This window comes from Capra hircus, chromosome 25 (genome assembly GCF_001704415.2).
Source record: "Capra hircus breed San Clemente chromosome 25, ASM170441v1, whole genome shotgun sequence".
NCBI classification, from domain to species: domain Eukaryota; kingdom Metazoa; phylum Chordata; class Mammalia; order Artiodactyla; family Bovidae; genus Capra; species Capra hircus.
The window spans coordinates 7600757-7617611 of NC_030832.1; the positions used below are offsets into that span (position 1 = coordinate 7600757).

Here is a 16855-nt window from a genome sequence, read left to right on the forward strand (position 1 = left end):
GTTCAGCAAGTTTAGGGCTGTCCCCTTGGCCCAGCCCCTGAAGTCCCCGTCATCCCAGAGCCTCCTCACTCGCTGCCTCAGACAACTTGACCTAGAGCACTATTCCCACTTCTTAGTCTGTTTATTTTGTTGCTTTAAAAAAATATTTATTTGGCTGCGTTGGGTCTTAGTTGTGGTGTGTGGGCTTAGCTGCTCCAAAGCATGTGGGATCTCTGTCCCCAAACCAGGGATCGAACCTGCATCCTCAGCATTGCCAGGTGGATTCCTAACCACTGGACCACCAGGGAAGTCCCACCCCTTGATGTCCGAGGCCTTGGTTCTGGGTCCCCAGACCTCACTGTAGACCCAGGCTGGGGTGCATGGGACCCCATTCTCTCCCTGAGGCTTCCCCAGGCTCCTTCTTCATCTGAACCGACCTCCGGGGCTGGCCAGGAGGGGCCAGGGCTTGGGCTGGGGGAGGCGGAGGAGGTTGGCCCAGCCCCTCTTTCTCCCAAAGCTCTCATCTTAAAGTGGGGTTCCCCTCCTTCCAGCAGGGAGGCAGCACTCAGAAAGGGGAGGCAGTGAGTGCGGGTCTCCAGGCTGGCTCTGCACTCAGCAGGCCCTGACTGCCCAGCCCGGGGGCTTCACTCCCTCTGTCCTGGTCACTTGCCTCCTTGCCGGCCCATGGTGTGCTCAGTGGTGACAGCCTTTATCAGGATCCTTGCTCTGGTCTTCCCAACCACACGGGCCCCCCGAGACGAGACAAAGAACACCCCCACCCCAACACGGGCACAGTGTGGCAGGCACTGGGGATGCCTCCCGCAGCTTCCTGCCAGAGGCAGGAGATGCCAGAGGTGCCGCAGGGTCGGGAGAGCCAAGCGTGGCCGCGCTGCCATCCCGTGTATCCACCGCCTGCCCAGCGCGGGGTGGGGTGGAATGAACCAGCCCAACAGCAGCTCCAACCTGCGCGGCGCGGGGTCTGAACAGATGAGGGGCCGCCTCTCTGCTGTGGGGAAGGGACCAGGCGAGGCTCCACAGGGCTCTGAGTGCGGGTTCTCTCCCACAGCATCTCATAACTCCGCATGCGAGCTGACTCGCTTCAGTTATGTCCGACTCTTCGCGACTCTGTGGAGCCCGCCAGGCTCCTCTGTCCACAGGATTCTCCAGGCAAGGACACTGCAGTGGGCACACGTATCAAATTGGCTCTATCTTGCTGTGAATGGGGCTTCCCAGGTGGCGCTAGCGGTGAAGAACCTCCCTGCCAATGCAGGAGACCTGAGACGCGGGTTCAACCCCTGGGTTGAGATCTCCTAGAGCAGGGCATGGCAACTCACTCCAGTATTCTTGCCTGGAGAACCCCATGGACAGAGGAGCCTGGAGGGCTACAGTCCACAGTGTCAGAGTCGGACATGACTGAGAGACTTGGCATACACACCATCCAGGATCCCTCTGATGATGCTTGCCCGCCCCCTTCCAACCTGGGTGGGTCAGTGCCCTCTCAGACCTCTGCTGAAAAGGGACCCTGCCTCTGAACGTGCAGACACCACTCTGATCAGCCCGCTCCCCAGGGTGCCCGGGACCCTGCTTCCAGGCCTCATTAGAAGTTAACAGAGGGTACAAGGTGCTGACGGAAGACCTTGGGGGAACTGGGCCCTTATTTCATTTGGTTCCTACCCTGCCCCTGGACGCCCCCACGGCTTCCTCTAATGAGGTCAAGAAAACTCTCAGGCACTAACGAGGGCTTTATGTACTAACTAAGACGGCTCGAGGGAACTCACCATACCACCACAACCACAAAGCGAGGAAAATGTGGTCAGGACGCCTCAGTCACATGCGGCGGCGATTTACAACTAAACCAGGGACATCCCTGGTGGTCCAGCGGTCAAGAAACTGCCTTGCAGTACCAGGGACTCTGGCCTGAGTGTTCCCTGGTGGGTCAGTGGGTAAAATAGCTGCCTGCAATGAAGAAGACCAAGGTTCAATCTCTGGGTCGGGAAGATCCCCTGGAGAAGGGAATGGCAACCCACTCCAGTATTCTTGCCTGGGAAATCCCACGGAGAGAAGAGCCTGGCAATGTACAGTCCATGGGGTAGGAAGAGCTGGACACGATTTACCGACTAAATCACTGCCACTACTGGGAAAATAAGCCCATGCCACGTTGAAAGATCCTACATGGCACAGGAAAGACCTGACTCAGCCAAATAAATAAAAAAAATTACATCAGTGATAAAAATTCACCTCTGCTACTTCAGTCACATTTCAGATACTCAGTAGACACCTGGGGCGTATAGCTCTCTCCCTGGGCAGGGGACAGAGCATACCCCCCTCCGCCACTACCTAGGTCATTCCACTGGGCATTGAGTGGTCAGAACGCCAAGGCCTAGACCGGCAGAAATGCCAGCACATGCTCAGCTGCTCAAGTCCTGCCCGATTCTTTGCGACCCCATGGGCTCTAGCCTGCCAGGCTCCTCTGTCCATGGAGATTTGCAGGCGAGAATCCTAAAGTTGGCTGCCATTTCCCATTCGAGGAAATGCCAGTATCGACCACCCCACAGCAGGGATCTGTGGTTTGACCTTGACATTTGAAATGGATGTTTGCAAACAGTTTGCTCCTCTCATCGAAGAGACCCTTTCTCCCATTGGACTGTTTCTGGTAGTAACAGGAACCTCAAGCCCCTCGAGAACGATACACTGCGGTTCCGGGGTCCCCAAGCGAGGAGTTATTTTCAGGTCCAGCCCCATCCCCGCTGCCCCCATCGGTTTTATGAACTTGGACTCAGGCTGTGGCTGGGAAGGAATGGAAGAGAATCACAGGCAGTGTGTGCTGACTGCCCACACTGTGAAATGGCCTTTGAGAAAAGCCTTTTAATAACCTGGGAGTAAGTTTCAGTGACCCAAGACTTTCATCTACTGTCGGCCAAAACCTAAAAAACAAAAAATCCCGAATAATTTAATAAACGTTCAAAGTCGTGCACCCGGGGAGTGACTTTCTGCAGAAGACAGCGCTGTCTATGGTCACTGCGGGGACCCAGGCAGGAAGGCCCTCCTCCAGGTGGAGAGCAGCCAGTGGACACGCCGTGTCAGGTGGGGGACACGAGGCCACCTCCCCCTGGACCATGCCTTCGGCCATTCCCATATTTACAGTCATCTCAGCGTACTCGACTCCTGCCTGGAAAACCTCAATCTCTTCAGCTTCAACAGGAGGAGGAAGAGGAGGCAAGAACCCCCAAAACCTTGCCATGAAGCGATAAAAGGTTCCCCGGGCCTACCTGCAGGGAGAGCTGATGGCTCCCTCAACTTCCACGTCAACTCACTGAATTATCATTTTTATAGAAAATTTTATTCAACATACAACATTTTCCAGCAAAAAGGCAATATACAGGAAGAGTTGGTGTACACTGCTGCTACAGAAACAAACAAACAGAAAAATATTGGAAAAGGATGAAAACTAAGTGTGATCTGCTGATTCTATTTTACTGCACTCAAAACTAGACACGCAGCTGGCGCCAGCTCCAAAGGAAACGGCCGGACTGAAAGAAAACCACACACGATGAATGTCGACACCTCTGGGGGCCACTCCGTCACCCGACAGAAGCCACCACCTCCTCCCCGTGGTCAATTGTACATGTCCATTCCTTAAATATACAATCTCATTTTTCCTTTTTTTTTTTTTTTTCGCTTTTTAACTTTTTTTTTTTTAACTTTTTTTATACAAAGTCAACAGCTTGCGAACACCAGTGGGCATACCCTCTTAGCTAAAAGGCCCTCCTTTCTTGGTTCCGTCTGTCCCATTTGAAGCAGACGAGTCCATTTATAATTTTTTCACCTGCTCGAATGAACTCTTGAGATCATTAGGTTTGCCCAGAGGCAGCATAGTACACCTTAATTGGATTTGAACAGTGTTTTTTGTTTTTTTTTTTTGTTGTTGTTTTTTAATTGAATAAAAAGACCCCAAAGTGTCTGGTCAAGCCTGTATTCAGTGCATCTGCTCTGCAAACGGGCTGTGGGACGCAGGGGCTGACGGAAGGGAGACGAGTTTATTAAAAAGACCCAGGCAGCCGGGGAGACCCAGGAAGGGGCAACAGGACACCAGTGAAGGAAAGAGCGCTATTTATTAGGTTGTGAGTTTCTCTGCTTCGCCTTTACAGATGCACAAAAGGTCACTGAAAGTATAACTGAGGGAAAGACGTCAGACGAGCCTAAACAGAAGACTTCCTAGCTGCGGGCTGGTGGCCGGGCCCCGGGGAGGGGGTCAGCCGCGCCCGCCCAGCGCCGCGCCCGCCGGCCGCTCCCCGACACGCTGACAGCGCCTGGCATCGTGGTCACCGTAAAATAACTCTCATTGGCATCCAAGCTTTATAAAAACACCTTCATTTTTCTCAAAAAGGGCAATCAATAGATACAGAGAAGCCAAACTGAACAGCCTCAACAAAATAAAATTAACACCAGCAGCAAATCCTCTTGCTGAAGACGTGGGGTGGTGCTCACGCACCAGAGTTCTCGGCTGTTGGTAAGGGGCACACCCACTGCGGTCCGCCTCGCCCGCCCGCCGGGGAGGAAGTCAGTTATGGATTTTGATGGCCTTTTCAAGGTATGTGTAGCGACTCCTCTTCGGGGCTTTGTTGAAGTGGTCAAGCCCGAGCCACGGCCGAGGGTGAGACATGTTACCTGGTAGGGAGAGGAGATGGTCAGATCACTGAGCCAGCACTCGGGCCCTGGGGTCAGGAGCAGCCAAGGGGCCTCCTGGGCAGCACGGGCCCCGCAGCCGGGACCCCACACCCCACCAAGGTCACTGGCTCCCCGTGTGGCACTGTCAGGCGCTACCCCCCTCGCCATCGTGTGACGCCCGCCAAGGTCACCGGAGGCAGGCCACTGTCCCTGCTCCACAGAGGACGAGAACGAGGCTCACTCCCCAGCCAGGAAAGGGAGGCCTGGTCCTCGAACCCGGGGCCACCTGCCCCCTGGGCCCTGACGGCCTGCATCTCCACGGGAGGGCTCTTACCAGGCTGAGGTTCAAAGTCTTTCAAGTTTACTTCATACTCATCTTCGTTTATGTACTGATGTCGGCCCATCATCACAATTGCAAATTTAAACTGACAGACAAAAACGGAAAACTCCATTAATTCCAAAGAGTAGCGAAACTCACACCTCTGGCAAAAAGAGTCAAGGCTTTAGCATCCCACCCGACAAATGACTTGCCGGTATCCAAGAAACGTGTACCTTTTCAAACTCCTTTTCCTGGATGTCCAGCAGACTCTGAATCCGCTTCATCACCTCTCTGAAATGCTCGCCCTGCAGACGACAAAGGGCGTGTATGCTCACACGGCTCACGCCCACCTGTGCGGCCGCCTGGGGCAGCGTCCCAGGCTGAGTGGGGCGGACCCGGGGCGGCCAGCCAGCCGGCAGAAGGGCGCCTCACCTGGTGTATCCTCAGCAAGAATGGGATCCCGAACGTCCCGAACACCTCCTTGTGGAAGTGAGCCACCGTGATGAGCATCTCGTTCTCCTTGTCGATGTCTACCTGGTCCAAAGGTATTTCCTGGGGACACACAGAGTGGGCAGATGTTCGGTTAAGGCCAACACAGCACTGCACGTTTGGATTCCGAACTCTTTGACTCGTTCCTCCAGCAAGGAAGTGAGGGCAGATTTTTGCCACGAGGTCACGTTAGGGGCTCACGAGAATGATGAGGGTTTAAAGTCAGAAGAAAGATCTAAACCTCAAAGAAAACGCCGAGTTTTAAGAGACCAAATGATCAATCACTGCAGCTACTGCGGCAATCTCAGCCGCTTCACAATTATCAGGGCTCGGGTTTCTGATTAGATGTGCTTGGCGATCCACCACTGAAATCAATTTATAGGGACGAACAAGCGACGCACTGGGAGTGGGGGGTGGGGCGGGGGCCTTGGGGGCAGATGGACAGCGGCGACAACTGTCCAACAACATGGGCGGACTCACGCCACCGAACGAAGCGGACACCTGAGACAGTGGCTTTTAGGTCAGGCCTACTGTGTCAACGTCTACATTTTCAAAACCTGGGAGAAGTAACCCCAGGGATGGCAGCATGTTCTGGGAGTTGCTGTGTTACCTGAACAAGCCACGGCCCCCACCTCCCACCAGGTCATAGCAACCCCCTCCCAACTCCCCAGCCCCTGCCCCTCGCTGCAGTCAGAGGACACGCACCTCTATTCGAAACGTTCGACTCGTCGCAGGAGATAAACATTCTAATAGTTCATCTTCTTGATGCACACCAATAATTTTGTAGCTTACAATTTCTAGCAGCCTGTGCAAAGCAAGGAAGAAAATCAACTATACAAACTCATGGGGAAAAAGCCAACAAATGGTTTTCTACAAGGGTTTTATTACAAAATATGGAGATCTGCTTGTCCTTATCAAAATCTAAGTGTCAAAAGCAGGTATCCATGGGGAGCAGACAGAACACTGGCCGGGGGTCACCTAGGAAAGCGTGGTAAGGCCAGTCTGAAGGGGACCCTTGGGCCAGGGCCTGGGGAGGGATCTGAGCAGGCCTTTCCCACAATGGTTCCAGAGTAAGCAGGGTTGGTGATATTCTTCTCACTCGTTAGATAATAAAGGCCTCATTCTTCTGTTAATTTTGCAAAGAAAACATTCTGGGGACCAACAGCCCGAAGGACTGTTTCATCCTCTGTGCTGCCCGAAGACAAGGTGGTAAGAAGAGAACCCAACTTTCGGAAATAAAAACTGATCATCAAATCTGGTGCTTCTTCCCTCGGCCCGAACACGAGAGAAATGGAGGATAAGCAACCCGATTTCCCCGAAACAAGCGAGCCCCAAGTTTTCCAGTTTCAGCTGATCATTCTGCTTGAGTTCACTTCCTCTGCTTGGCTTTTCCTGCGTGAATTTCCCTTTGTACTGCTGCTAATTAGTGTCAAGAATCAGGGAGGGAAAAACGGGTGAAAAACCACGAAATATTTAAATAAACTGCTGCCAAGGACAGAAAAGCCGAGTACGGTAATGATGCATCAGGGGCAATGGTGGGGTCAGGCTGGGGCCACCCCAACCTCCATCTCCGGGAAATAATCACCTAAGTTTCCCTGATGCCTTCTCGCCGAGCTCCACAGCCTTTTTACATTCCTCTAACAGGTCCCGGACGCACCCGTGCTTGTCTGGATATAGTGTTATTTCCTAAGAAATGACAAGATCAAGGCTTTAGGGGAACCATGACACACGCAGGGCCTGTGCACTCAGCTCCGACACCTCCCTGCCGACCTTCACGCAGACCACCCGCCCAGCCTGGGACCCACCCCACAGTGCTGTGCATCTATCAACGGCCAGGTTGAGGCAGAAAGCTCGCGGTTCCCAGGACAGCTCCTCAGGAATTTCTCCCCTAGAACAGTCACGAAGAGCCTGTCCAGTTCTCAACGCTGAGACAGACAAGGAGGCCCAGGGTGGAGCTTGTCTCCTCACCCCAACAGAGTGCACAGGGGGCAACACTGATGGCGTGTGGTCCAGGTCCCTCTCCACCCGGTGGGGCCAGAGAGGCGAACGGCTAGGGGTCTGACTTGCCAGAGGAGCCACCCAACACAGGGCAGGGCGCCTGCGAGGTGCCAGGAGAGGCTGCCGGCCCCAAGGCCAAGCATGCAGGTCCCCGTCGGTGACAACAGTCCCCGACACTGTCACACCGTCACTCCGCTGCAGCCCCGGGGGCGGGGGAGGACAGAGCTCACCCCACCTCCCATCCAGTTCTCAGACCCTGGGGCAGGGTCTCTAACACACGCTGCCGCTTATGACCTTTCTGTGGTTGTTTTAGTTGTCAAGTCGCTTCAGTCATGTCCAACTCTTTGTGACCCTACAGACTGCAGCCCACCAGGCTCCTCTGTCCATGGGATTCTCCAGGCAAGAACACCGGAGTGGGGTTGCCATTCCCTTCTCCAGGGCATCTTCCTGACACAGGGATAAAACCCATGTCTCCTGCACTACAGGCAGAGTCTTTTCCTGCTGAGCCACCAGGGAAGCCCTTTGACCCTGTTACCAGGAAGTTTTTCAAGGCATAAGGAGAGAGAAACAATAAACAAGCCGCAATAAAAATAAAATTTCATACCATGAAAATACTTACCTCTTCCCTAAATTGGCTGTTTAACCATATACACTTAAAACTTCGCCTGTTCTCAAAGTCTGTGATTTTCATCTTAAGCTGTTAAGAAAAAAGAAAGGCATTTTAGACCCATCCCAACAGAAACCCGAGTCTTCTATGACCCACAGTCTGTTAACTTGGGCTCATACCTGCTGATAGTACAGTTTCTTCGGTTGTCTAGGCTTGAAGAACTGTAGCAGATCTCTTAAAGTACCTTCATAATTATGTCTAAGAGGATTACCTGGGCCGTCCCTGTAACTACACAAAAGAACGGTACATCAATACAAAGCTTGTTTATTTGCCTAAAACACACACCCGTGAGTGAGCATCAAAGCAAGCCTCCGCCCTGCCCCCTCGCCCTGAAATGTGACCCCCATCCCCGGGTCCCCAGTCCTTGCATCTGCCACACGGGAATGTTGTCTGCACGGCACACGGAGTCCTGGCTGGGACGGGCCCAGCCAGAACACGGGAGGGGAGGCGTGTGGTCTTTAGAGTAAGGCTGGCTTTAGACAAGGCTGCCTGCTATTCTGACACCTTGCAGCAGTGGGGTCAAGATGTGAGTGGTGACAATTCTATGCTGAAACTAGGCAAGGCGAGGTGGCCGGCTGTGAGCTGTGTCCATCAGGGGCTCTAACGGACAGGCTATGGAAAGCATGCAGTCAGGACCCGACGACGGCGGGCATCTGCGGGTTCGGCTCACCCTTGAGACTTGAAGAACTGGAGCAGCATCGGGTCGGTGTTGAGCCTCTGGGCGACCGTCTTTGCCACCTGGAGGGGAGCAGAGAGTGAGGCTTCCATCCTCAGAGCAAACTGAGCCTGGCCCGTGCACTTAGCACTGACGAACTGCTTAATGTTCGAACGGGGCATAAGCTGCCGGAGTTTAAATGCCCCAGAAATTTATTATTTAACAGGGATAAACTATATTTCTTAGTATGTCTCCATGGGAACAGCATATCTGAGGAAGAACTTTAAAAGCACTTTTCACTTTTAATGGGGAGGTCTATATTTTCTTTAGGCAATTATTTTAATAGCTCACACTTGGCATATTAAAACAGAAGCAAAGCTGCTGAGGGGTAGGGAGGATCTTGAGGAGAACATGGCCGGGGGCGGGGGAGTCAGGGGGACACTGCTTCTGGTCCCGGGTACCATCAACACCAACCAGCCTGGAGCAGGAACTTCCTCAGACAGTGGATGGTAACCCCTCCCCCAGAACCAAATCCACTACACAGCCTCATCAGCAAGATAGTTTTAACGTAAGAATGTGGTCTTCCTGGTGTGGAATCTGAAGGGAAGAGTGTTTGATCCAATACCTGGAAATAATTCATCCTATTTGACAGTGTCACCACAAACCCAGGATCGTTGGGGATTGTTTTATCACAGAAAATCACATCGACACGGTGGTAGAGGTCTCGGAAGTATTCCTTTGCAGTGGGTAATTCACTATTATCGTTCTCGGGGTCATCCCTGGGGAAGCGGAAGAAACAGACGATCGAAGTCCAGGCCAAGGTTCACTGTTCGCTTGTTTTAAAAAGGCACCGTCTCCCACGCAACAGTGGCACCAGCGCTGCGGATCTGAACTTGGGCCAGCGTTTCCCGAAGCCGGGAGCCTGCCCGGCCACCAGGAAAACGGGACCGCGGACAGAAGGTGAGCCCTGAGCGGCTGCTTTCCACGCCTGATCTCACTCCCGAGACAGAACGGTGCCCTCTGGACAAGGAGGAGGACTCAGGACGCACGGCGGGGCCCACCCTGCCGGCTGTGCAGGGTCCCTTCCCTGACCGGGGCTTGGTGAGCTGGCACTTTCCTTCGACGGGAGCGGGTCACCACTAAACCTACAATCCTCACTGCCTGGCCCTTAAGGAGAAGTCTGCCGCCCCACTCTTGGCCCCATGTGTGGCGACCTCCCCGTGGCCAGGGTCCAGGACTGTCCTGCCCAGCCAGAAGGCCTCAGGAGCCTGGCTGTGCCACCAGGCTGCCTTCAGACCACACACCTGCTGGCTCTCGTGAAGACAGACTCAAGCGATTACCCGAGTAGGTGCAGGCTAAGGAATTTCATGTTTTCAGGAAAACACAATACTTTCGCTATTCCATGAAGACCTCTGTCCCCCTGAAAATAGTTATCACGCTCACTGTCACCATTTTTAGGAACTAAAGGCATCCAGTGAGGAAAAAGCTCACCACCCCTAACTCCCAAACTCAAGAGGAGGCCAGCTGCAGTTAACATGCTGCCAACACCAAACAAAACGTGTCTCAGGGTCTAGAGGTGATCTGTTTTCTGGTTCCAGGACTTCGGATCTTCGTGCAAAGAGAGAAAAGCCCTTCAAAGGGTACGTACTTCTGAAACACTATAATGTCACCATCCATTAGCTCATCGAGGGCTTTGTCAAGAGACACATCATAGTCCTGAATTCTCTCTGTTAAATTCGGTTTAACTTCCTGCAGTGAAAGAAACGGTATGGTTATAACCCAATACCTGTCCAGTGCTTAATATGGCCACACACTCTATGTCCTTTCTCTACACCCAATTCCATTAGCTCTACGTTTTTAATAATAATCATGGACACCCACAGAGGAGACAGTCAGAAGCGGACAGAGAATCCTGACTTGACACCAGCCCACTTGGCTGTGGTCTTCACACTGCAAATTCAGGGGGAGCCACACAGACAGGAGCCGTCCTTCCCAAACCACCACTGACGTGAGAATTACAGAAAAATAAGGATCCAAACCTCATAGAGGATAAGGCTAGTATCCTGGATAAATCCTGCTCTGTCACACATAACCGGGAGCAAGTCACCTAGGTTCAAGGAAAATAAAGAATCCAAGGCTGCGATATGTGGCGACTTGAGCAAAACCTGCTCAGAAGGCGACTGCAGTCAGACTTACGTATTTTACAGGATATTGGTGTGTAGATATGCCCACAGTAATTCAAGCTCCGTGTTTTGGGATCGTACATCTTCAAAAACAACATCACATCATCTGCAAGGTCAACAGACAGGCTCTGTGGGATCTTCCAGTCAGTGCCAGGCTGACAAGTGCACACAGTAAGCTTTAGCGACAGCCGCAGTGACAGGGCGGAGCACTGGCAGCTACTGCGTGCCGTGAGGGCTCCTAGAGGCTGCGCCCAGCGTCGTAGCGCCATTTCAGACATGAAACCCACGGAAGCGCTGCATCCGAGGCAGCGAAGGCGAGAGTAAGTGCAGACAACGTAGGAAACCTAGCTTCGAGACCCGATACTCACTAGCTACCCGGGGATACCTGTTCAGGGTTGTGTCTGCGTTTTTGCCAGAGAGGTGACCACTTGAAGCAGTACAACAGAGCAACTCAGACCCAGCTGCTTTGTAAATAAAGCTGTGCTGCAGCAGGCTCTCTGGCCTAATCTCTGTGGCCACTTGCTTGCTCCAATGGCAGGCAGAGGGTCATGGCCCACAAAGTGCCAAGTACTTACTGCCGGCCCTTGAGAGCGACCCTGCTCCACCCCCTCTGCACGTGCAGAGCAGCCCAGCAGGGGACATGACCGGTGGCTGCCACCTTCTCCTCACCTGCCAGATACTACAGCCCACAGTCGGTCTGACTTGACCTGACTGTAGAGATGTTAATGAGTATTCTGGGGACTAGTGAGATTTCTTTGCGAGAAAACGCTTAGCCCTATGTTTAGCATGACGGTCCAGGACTTAACTCTGCCCTCTGGGGGTGCCAGGCTGGGCGATGGGAGCACTTACGATCTTTATCAAACTTGGGTAGCGTGGCTCCACTAGCAGCTAGCTCCGGATCAACTGTTTCCAGGAATATCGTCCAGGGGTTTTCATTATCACTGAGCTCAATCATCTATTTCCGAGAGAGAGGCCGGGTTTAGGAGACTTAAATGGCTGAGAGACACTTGAGTACTGACAAGTCCGATCCCGTGCCACGGGACCACAGGCTGCCCGGCGAGGCCCGCCCGGCCGCTGGCCGCGCTCACCGTCTTGCTGCCGTCGGCCTCGTTGTCCAGCATGGCTGGCCGCTTGGTGCCGTTGCTCCTCGCCTGCATAGGCCACAACCGAATCTGATCTTGTGGGAATCCCTGGAAATATTCACAGTTCAGTTAATCGAAGCACAGTCAGTTTGCAGTTTAATTTGGTATCAAGGTGACGGTTCTATGATTAGAAGCGGGAGAAGTGATGCCGACACCTCTCCCCACGTGTGGGGCGGCAGCGCACTGGCGGCAGGGGAGCTGCCGAGGACACGACCGGGAGGGAGGGAGCCCAGCAGCACCGGCCCCAGGGATGACCACCCACACCCAGGGGTGGAGGAGGGAGAGGACCGCCCGCAGGGGGACGCGCACTCACCATGGTCTGAGAGAGGTTCTGGACAAACTCCGAAAGCGAGGAGTTTTTCAGCACTTTGAACACAGTGTATCTCACTTTTTCTTCATCGTACATGTCGTTCCCTTGATGGCCACAAAACTGGTCCTCTGCGACGATCTGCCAAGAGGCGTAGAAACACAGGCCAGGGTTCACACCCAAAAGGCAGAACAGAACCAGGCCACACAGACGGAAGCCAAGGTTTCAATGCTAAGAGCAAGAGCGACCCGTCTTTTGCCTTCTTCAGAAGACCCACGCAGAGAAACCCCAAATGACCAAGCATGAACTCAGTCATTTATTTAGAAAAGACCAAACTGAACATTTCTATGCAGCCAGTCTAAACTCATCCCCAAGCTTCAACTGCAGGTCCACCTGGGTGAGAATCCCCAATTATAAAGCCAGGATGCACATGTACCTTTTACTCAGTCAACTTGTTACGACTGCCTGGTTTCTAACAGCAACTAAATCATGACCCAACAGGAGCCCTCGGCATCCCAACAGCACCCTCCCGGCCCCTGCTCACCTGCTGCTCTCCAGTCCCCTGCCCGTTTCATGAACGCTCGCACACCGCTGCCTTCTCTGGCAGCTTGAATACCTCTCCCATTCATCTAAGCCGCCCCCTGAACTGGAAAGAATACTCTCAACGGTCAGGGGACTAGCCTGAGCGTCCGCTCGGCTGTGTGCTCACGGGGCTTGCTGGCCCTGGCACCCGTACTCGGGAGGAAGACCAGGTCCGTGGAGCTGCCGCGCCGGCCGGAGGCTGACCTGCACTTGCATGTAGAGATGGGCCTCCTGCCGCTCCTTCCGCTTCTGCGCCTCGATCCTCTTCTCCTCCTGCAATCGTTCCACCAACTGCTGAGGGATGTCCTGGTCGGTGACAGCTTGTAAAACCTCACCTGGGGGACAAAGGCACCTGCCTTCACCTCTGTGCATTACAAAAGCCATCCTTTAAGGTAACGCCGCTCTCCACCCTCAGTCCACATCCAAACCCACGCCGGCTGCTCCCAGGCAATGCCGGGAGGGCGGGAGTGCAAGCTCCACGCATCTGGACCTGCGGCTCCTAGGCCCACGGCCAGGAGGGGAGCTGGCCCGGCGAGGGCAGGCGCCCGGAGCACTCACTGAGCTTGGACTCGCGGATGTAGACCAGCATGTAGGCGTTGGTGCAGTGCCGCACGGACAGGTCGTCGTCGTGGCCACCATAGTTGTGCTCGATGGCTTCCTCCTTCGTGCACCTGGACACCACGTCGTCATCAAACTTACACCACTGTGACGGGAACAACAGGGGTAAGGCGCACGAAGGAGGAGGTGGCGTTTTCCTGAAACACATCCTCTGCTGCGGGCGACCTGCAGAAACTCGCCAGCGCTCTCGCCTTCCTTGTCCCAAACTCCGGGGAAATTGCTGACATCCACCCACGGGCACTTTTTATAAGGTGCTCAGATATCAGCCGAGCTTTAGCTCAGGCTCCATCACAGTCCACCGGGCAATAACGCCTATGGCTGCAGGCTCTGCATCTGGCCGTGGGGGTCCCACCATCATGAACCCCCACTGCGTGAACTAGCAGGGCTCAACCTGCTCTGTTCCTTGCTGGGCCTGGACACAGACCCCCAGACCCGCCATCTGCTCCTCCTGGTGAAGGTCACATGATGGGACCCACGTGAAGCAGGCAAAGCCAGAGTATTCATTATACATGGCACATGCGGGAACACGCACTGGTTGCCACCCCACCCTCGAGGACCACAGATGATAAGTGTCAGACGTAAAGGGATCCTGTCAGATCTAATGTCCAATACTAAGACTGTATACATAAAGGACTATCACAACTTAAATACACTTTGAAAGTGTCAGCAGTTAACACAGATCAGAACGTGCAGACACGTCAGAGGCCAAGAAGGAATCCCTGGCCGCCAACGCCAAGTCTGAAGCGAGTGTCACTGAATTCTCACACAGCCTCTTGACCACCTCATCCCCTGACCCATACTTACTTTGCCATCCCCTTTGGGGTTGAGATAAACCACATAATGTCCGCCATGATTATCTCCACTATGAACCAGGACCGCATGAAGAATGTAATTTGCAGGGTCTTTAGGATCAGTTTTTTGCAAAAATTCATCAAGTGGTAACTGTTCAGGGAATTCAAACCTATTTAAAAACAAAAAAATCATTTAAAGAGAAATCCAGGTTTCACTTCCGGTAAGACACTTCACCTAAGGTTTTATTTGCTACCAGGCCCTCCAGTTCACTGGCTCCTTGTTATGTGGAGAGGGCAGGGAATTTGACATGCAACCTTCCCAGAACTCCTTCAGATGACTCGCACATTGACAAAAATCTGAGGCTGGATTTGAGAAAAATGCCTGCAGAGTACTGATACACCTACCAGAATCCCCCAATTCCAGGATATTGCGACAAAACACGCTGCCTTTTCTAGGAAGCGGCATCTCCTGGAGGACTGAGGTGGGAGACAGAGCCAGCCCCACACTGCCCTCAGGGACTCGGGGCCGGCATGCCATGTACACAAGTACTCTACAGGCTTTCTTCTCAAACCAAGCCTCAGATGCCAGAAAACAGGACTCCCATGTGACAGCTCATGACATGAAAAAACGTCAGCAACCGATTATAATAGAACCAGGAAGAAAACCACGGTGAGGGCCCAGCAAAGCTCCTGGGCAGGTTGGACGTGCCTGCAGGCCACTGGTCTGCGAGCCCCGCCATTTCAGGGCCCACAGTGAGGGGCAAGCAGAGACCAGCAGGCCCGGCTGCTGCAGGCAATGGGGTCGAGCCACGCCCTCCCCCGAGTCTGGGGGTGACTGGCCACTGTCCAGGAGGCTGGTTACTGTCAGGCTGTACCCTCTGACCAAGGGGCAGAGAGTCACTGCTCCAAGTTCTGTCTGCTGAACCAAACGAAGCTGTGTGGGGGTACCAAACTTTTACAGGTGCGTTAAGGGCCTAGAAAACACATGGCGGGGGGAGCACACCCACCCACACCAGCAGCCCTGACAATTCTAGCACATTCTCTAAGTCGACAGGAACCCAGAGACAACAAACCATTGGAGAACCCCGGGTAAAGCGACAGAGGGACGCCGAGCCCCACTTCTAAGGCAAGCAGGGCCTGAGAAGCAGAAAGCACCCTCCCCAGTGTGCCATCTGCCTGAGGGCAGACACAGGGTCTCCCTGGGCAGGAGACACGGCTTCGCAGCCCCTGAAGCCATCCCTTCAAAAGTACAGATCAGACTTCCCTGGCGGCCCAGTGGTTGGGACTCCACACTCCTAATGCAGGGCACACAGGTTCACTCCCTGGTCAGGAAGATCCCACGTGCCGAGAGGCTCAGCCTCCCAGTGCACCGCCCCCCTCCACCCCAAAAAGTTTGTCCCGAGGTGTCTGTTTCGGGACACCTAGGCAGAGGGGAAACCTAAACAAATGGGAGATGAGAGCGAGAATACAAAGACTTTAACAAGACAGGAAGACTAACCCCTGCGTCAGGACGCTGAGTAAATCTTATGTCTCACAAGCCCACTCTAGATTACCTATCATTGATCTTGATGTTTTGGTCCGTCTGAGGATCATACATAAATCGCATCAGCTGCAGATGTAACACTGGTGGCAACGTCAGGAATTTCACTCCTTTTTCTGCCTCCTGAACAATGAAAAGGAAACGCAGGCTTAGTTCACCTCTGGTTACTTCTCCCAGCCACCAAAGCATTTCACAGCAGGATGGGAACACATGGGGGAAGTCTGCTAGGGAGACAGGTACAGGGGCCTTTAAATGCTCTACGTGTGTGATCTCCTCTCAGTCTGTATCACACTATCTTACTGCCCAGTGACTGGGATGAGGAAGGAAACCGAGGCACAGGCACTTGCTGCCCTAGCAACACAGTCATTGGACTCTGAAATTCTGGAGAAGTGTGAGAAAACCAAATGGAAGAGAGGAAAGCTGCCTGAGGGCACCGTCCCTCCCTGGGGCAGTCAGTGCTGGCCGTTCACTCCCACTTCTGAACACACTCCCTCTTGCTTACAGCAAGGTCCCCTGCCCACTGGCACGGCCTCTGCCCAGCCCCCGCCTCACTCCCCTGTCTCCGCTCCACCTCGGCCAGCTCTTTCCTCACTAAAAGCAGCCTTGGCCGAATCCAGCCGCCACCAGGCCATTGGCCATCAGCTCTTCCTTCTGAGCTGTGAACCTTATGTCCAACAACGGTGAGGAAACGCCCACCTGGAGGAACGGGTGTCCACGAGCAGCCACACCTATGTGGCAATGTTCTCTGATGTACATTCTCATATCTAAAGGACAGGGCAGTTCTGAGAAGAAAACCAAAAACCCAGAAACCCACTGCCATGCAAAGGAATGGCATAGTTTTAGTACCACTCGGGAGAATAACAGAAGGGTCCTGTTTCTTGGCCACTGTCTCCAGAGACTCTAATATACATATTGCT

General features: G+C 53.6%; 1 protein-coding gene across 2 annotated transcripts in view; it reads right to left on the minus strand.

Annotated features, from left to right (window-relative positions):
• The window catches only part of USP7 (ubiquitin specific peptidase 7), a 54769-nt gene continuing 41554 nt past the window's right edge, over positions 3641-16855 (minus strand). Inside the window, exons 12-31 of one of the 2 annotated variants that reach the window (XM_018040611.1) lie at positions 15952-16061; positions 14412-14568; positions 13548-13692; positions 13194-13324; positions 12414-12548; positions 12047-12148; positions 11808-11913; positions 10972-11064; positions 10815-10882; positions 10424-10524; positions 9401-9554; positions 8791-8858; positions 8240-8348; positions 8073-8150; positions 7041-7141; positions 6161-6260; positions 5399-5518; positions 5200-5271; positions 4982-5072; positions 3641-4647 (exon numbers count right to left, since the gene is read on the minus strand). In XM_018040611.1, the coding sequence (XP_017896100.1) occupies positions 4541-4647; positions 4982-5072; positions 5200-5271; positions 5399-5518; positions 6161-6260; positions 7041-7141; positions 8073-8150; positions 8240-8348; positions 8791-8858; positions 9401-9554; positions 10424-10524; positions 10815-10882; positions 10972-11064; positions 11808-11913; positions 12047-12148; positions 12414-12548; positions 13194-13324; positions 13548-13692; positions 14412-14568; positions 15952-16061 (2148 nt within the window). In that variant the 3' untranslated portion in view covers positions 3641-4540. The remainder of the gene's footprint in view (positions 4648-4981; positions 5073-5199; positions 5272-5398; positions 5519-6160; positions 6261-7040; positions 7142-8072; positions 8151-8239; positions 8349-8790; positions 8859-9400; positions 9555-10423; positions 10525-10814; positions 10883-10971; positions 11065-11807; positions 11914-12046; positions 12149-12413; positions 12549-13193; positions 13325-13547; positions 13693-14411; positions 14569-15951; positions 16062-16855) is intronic. The other variant, XM_018040610.1, reaches the window with a different exon arrangement.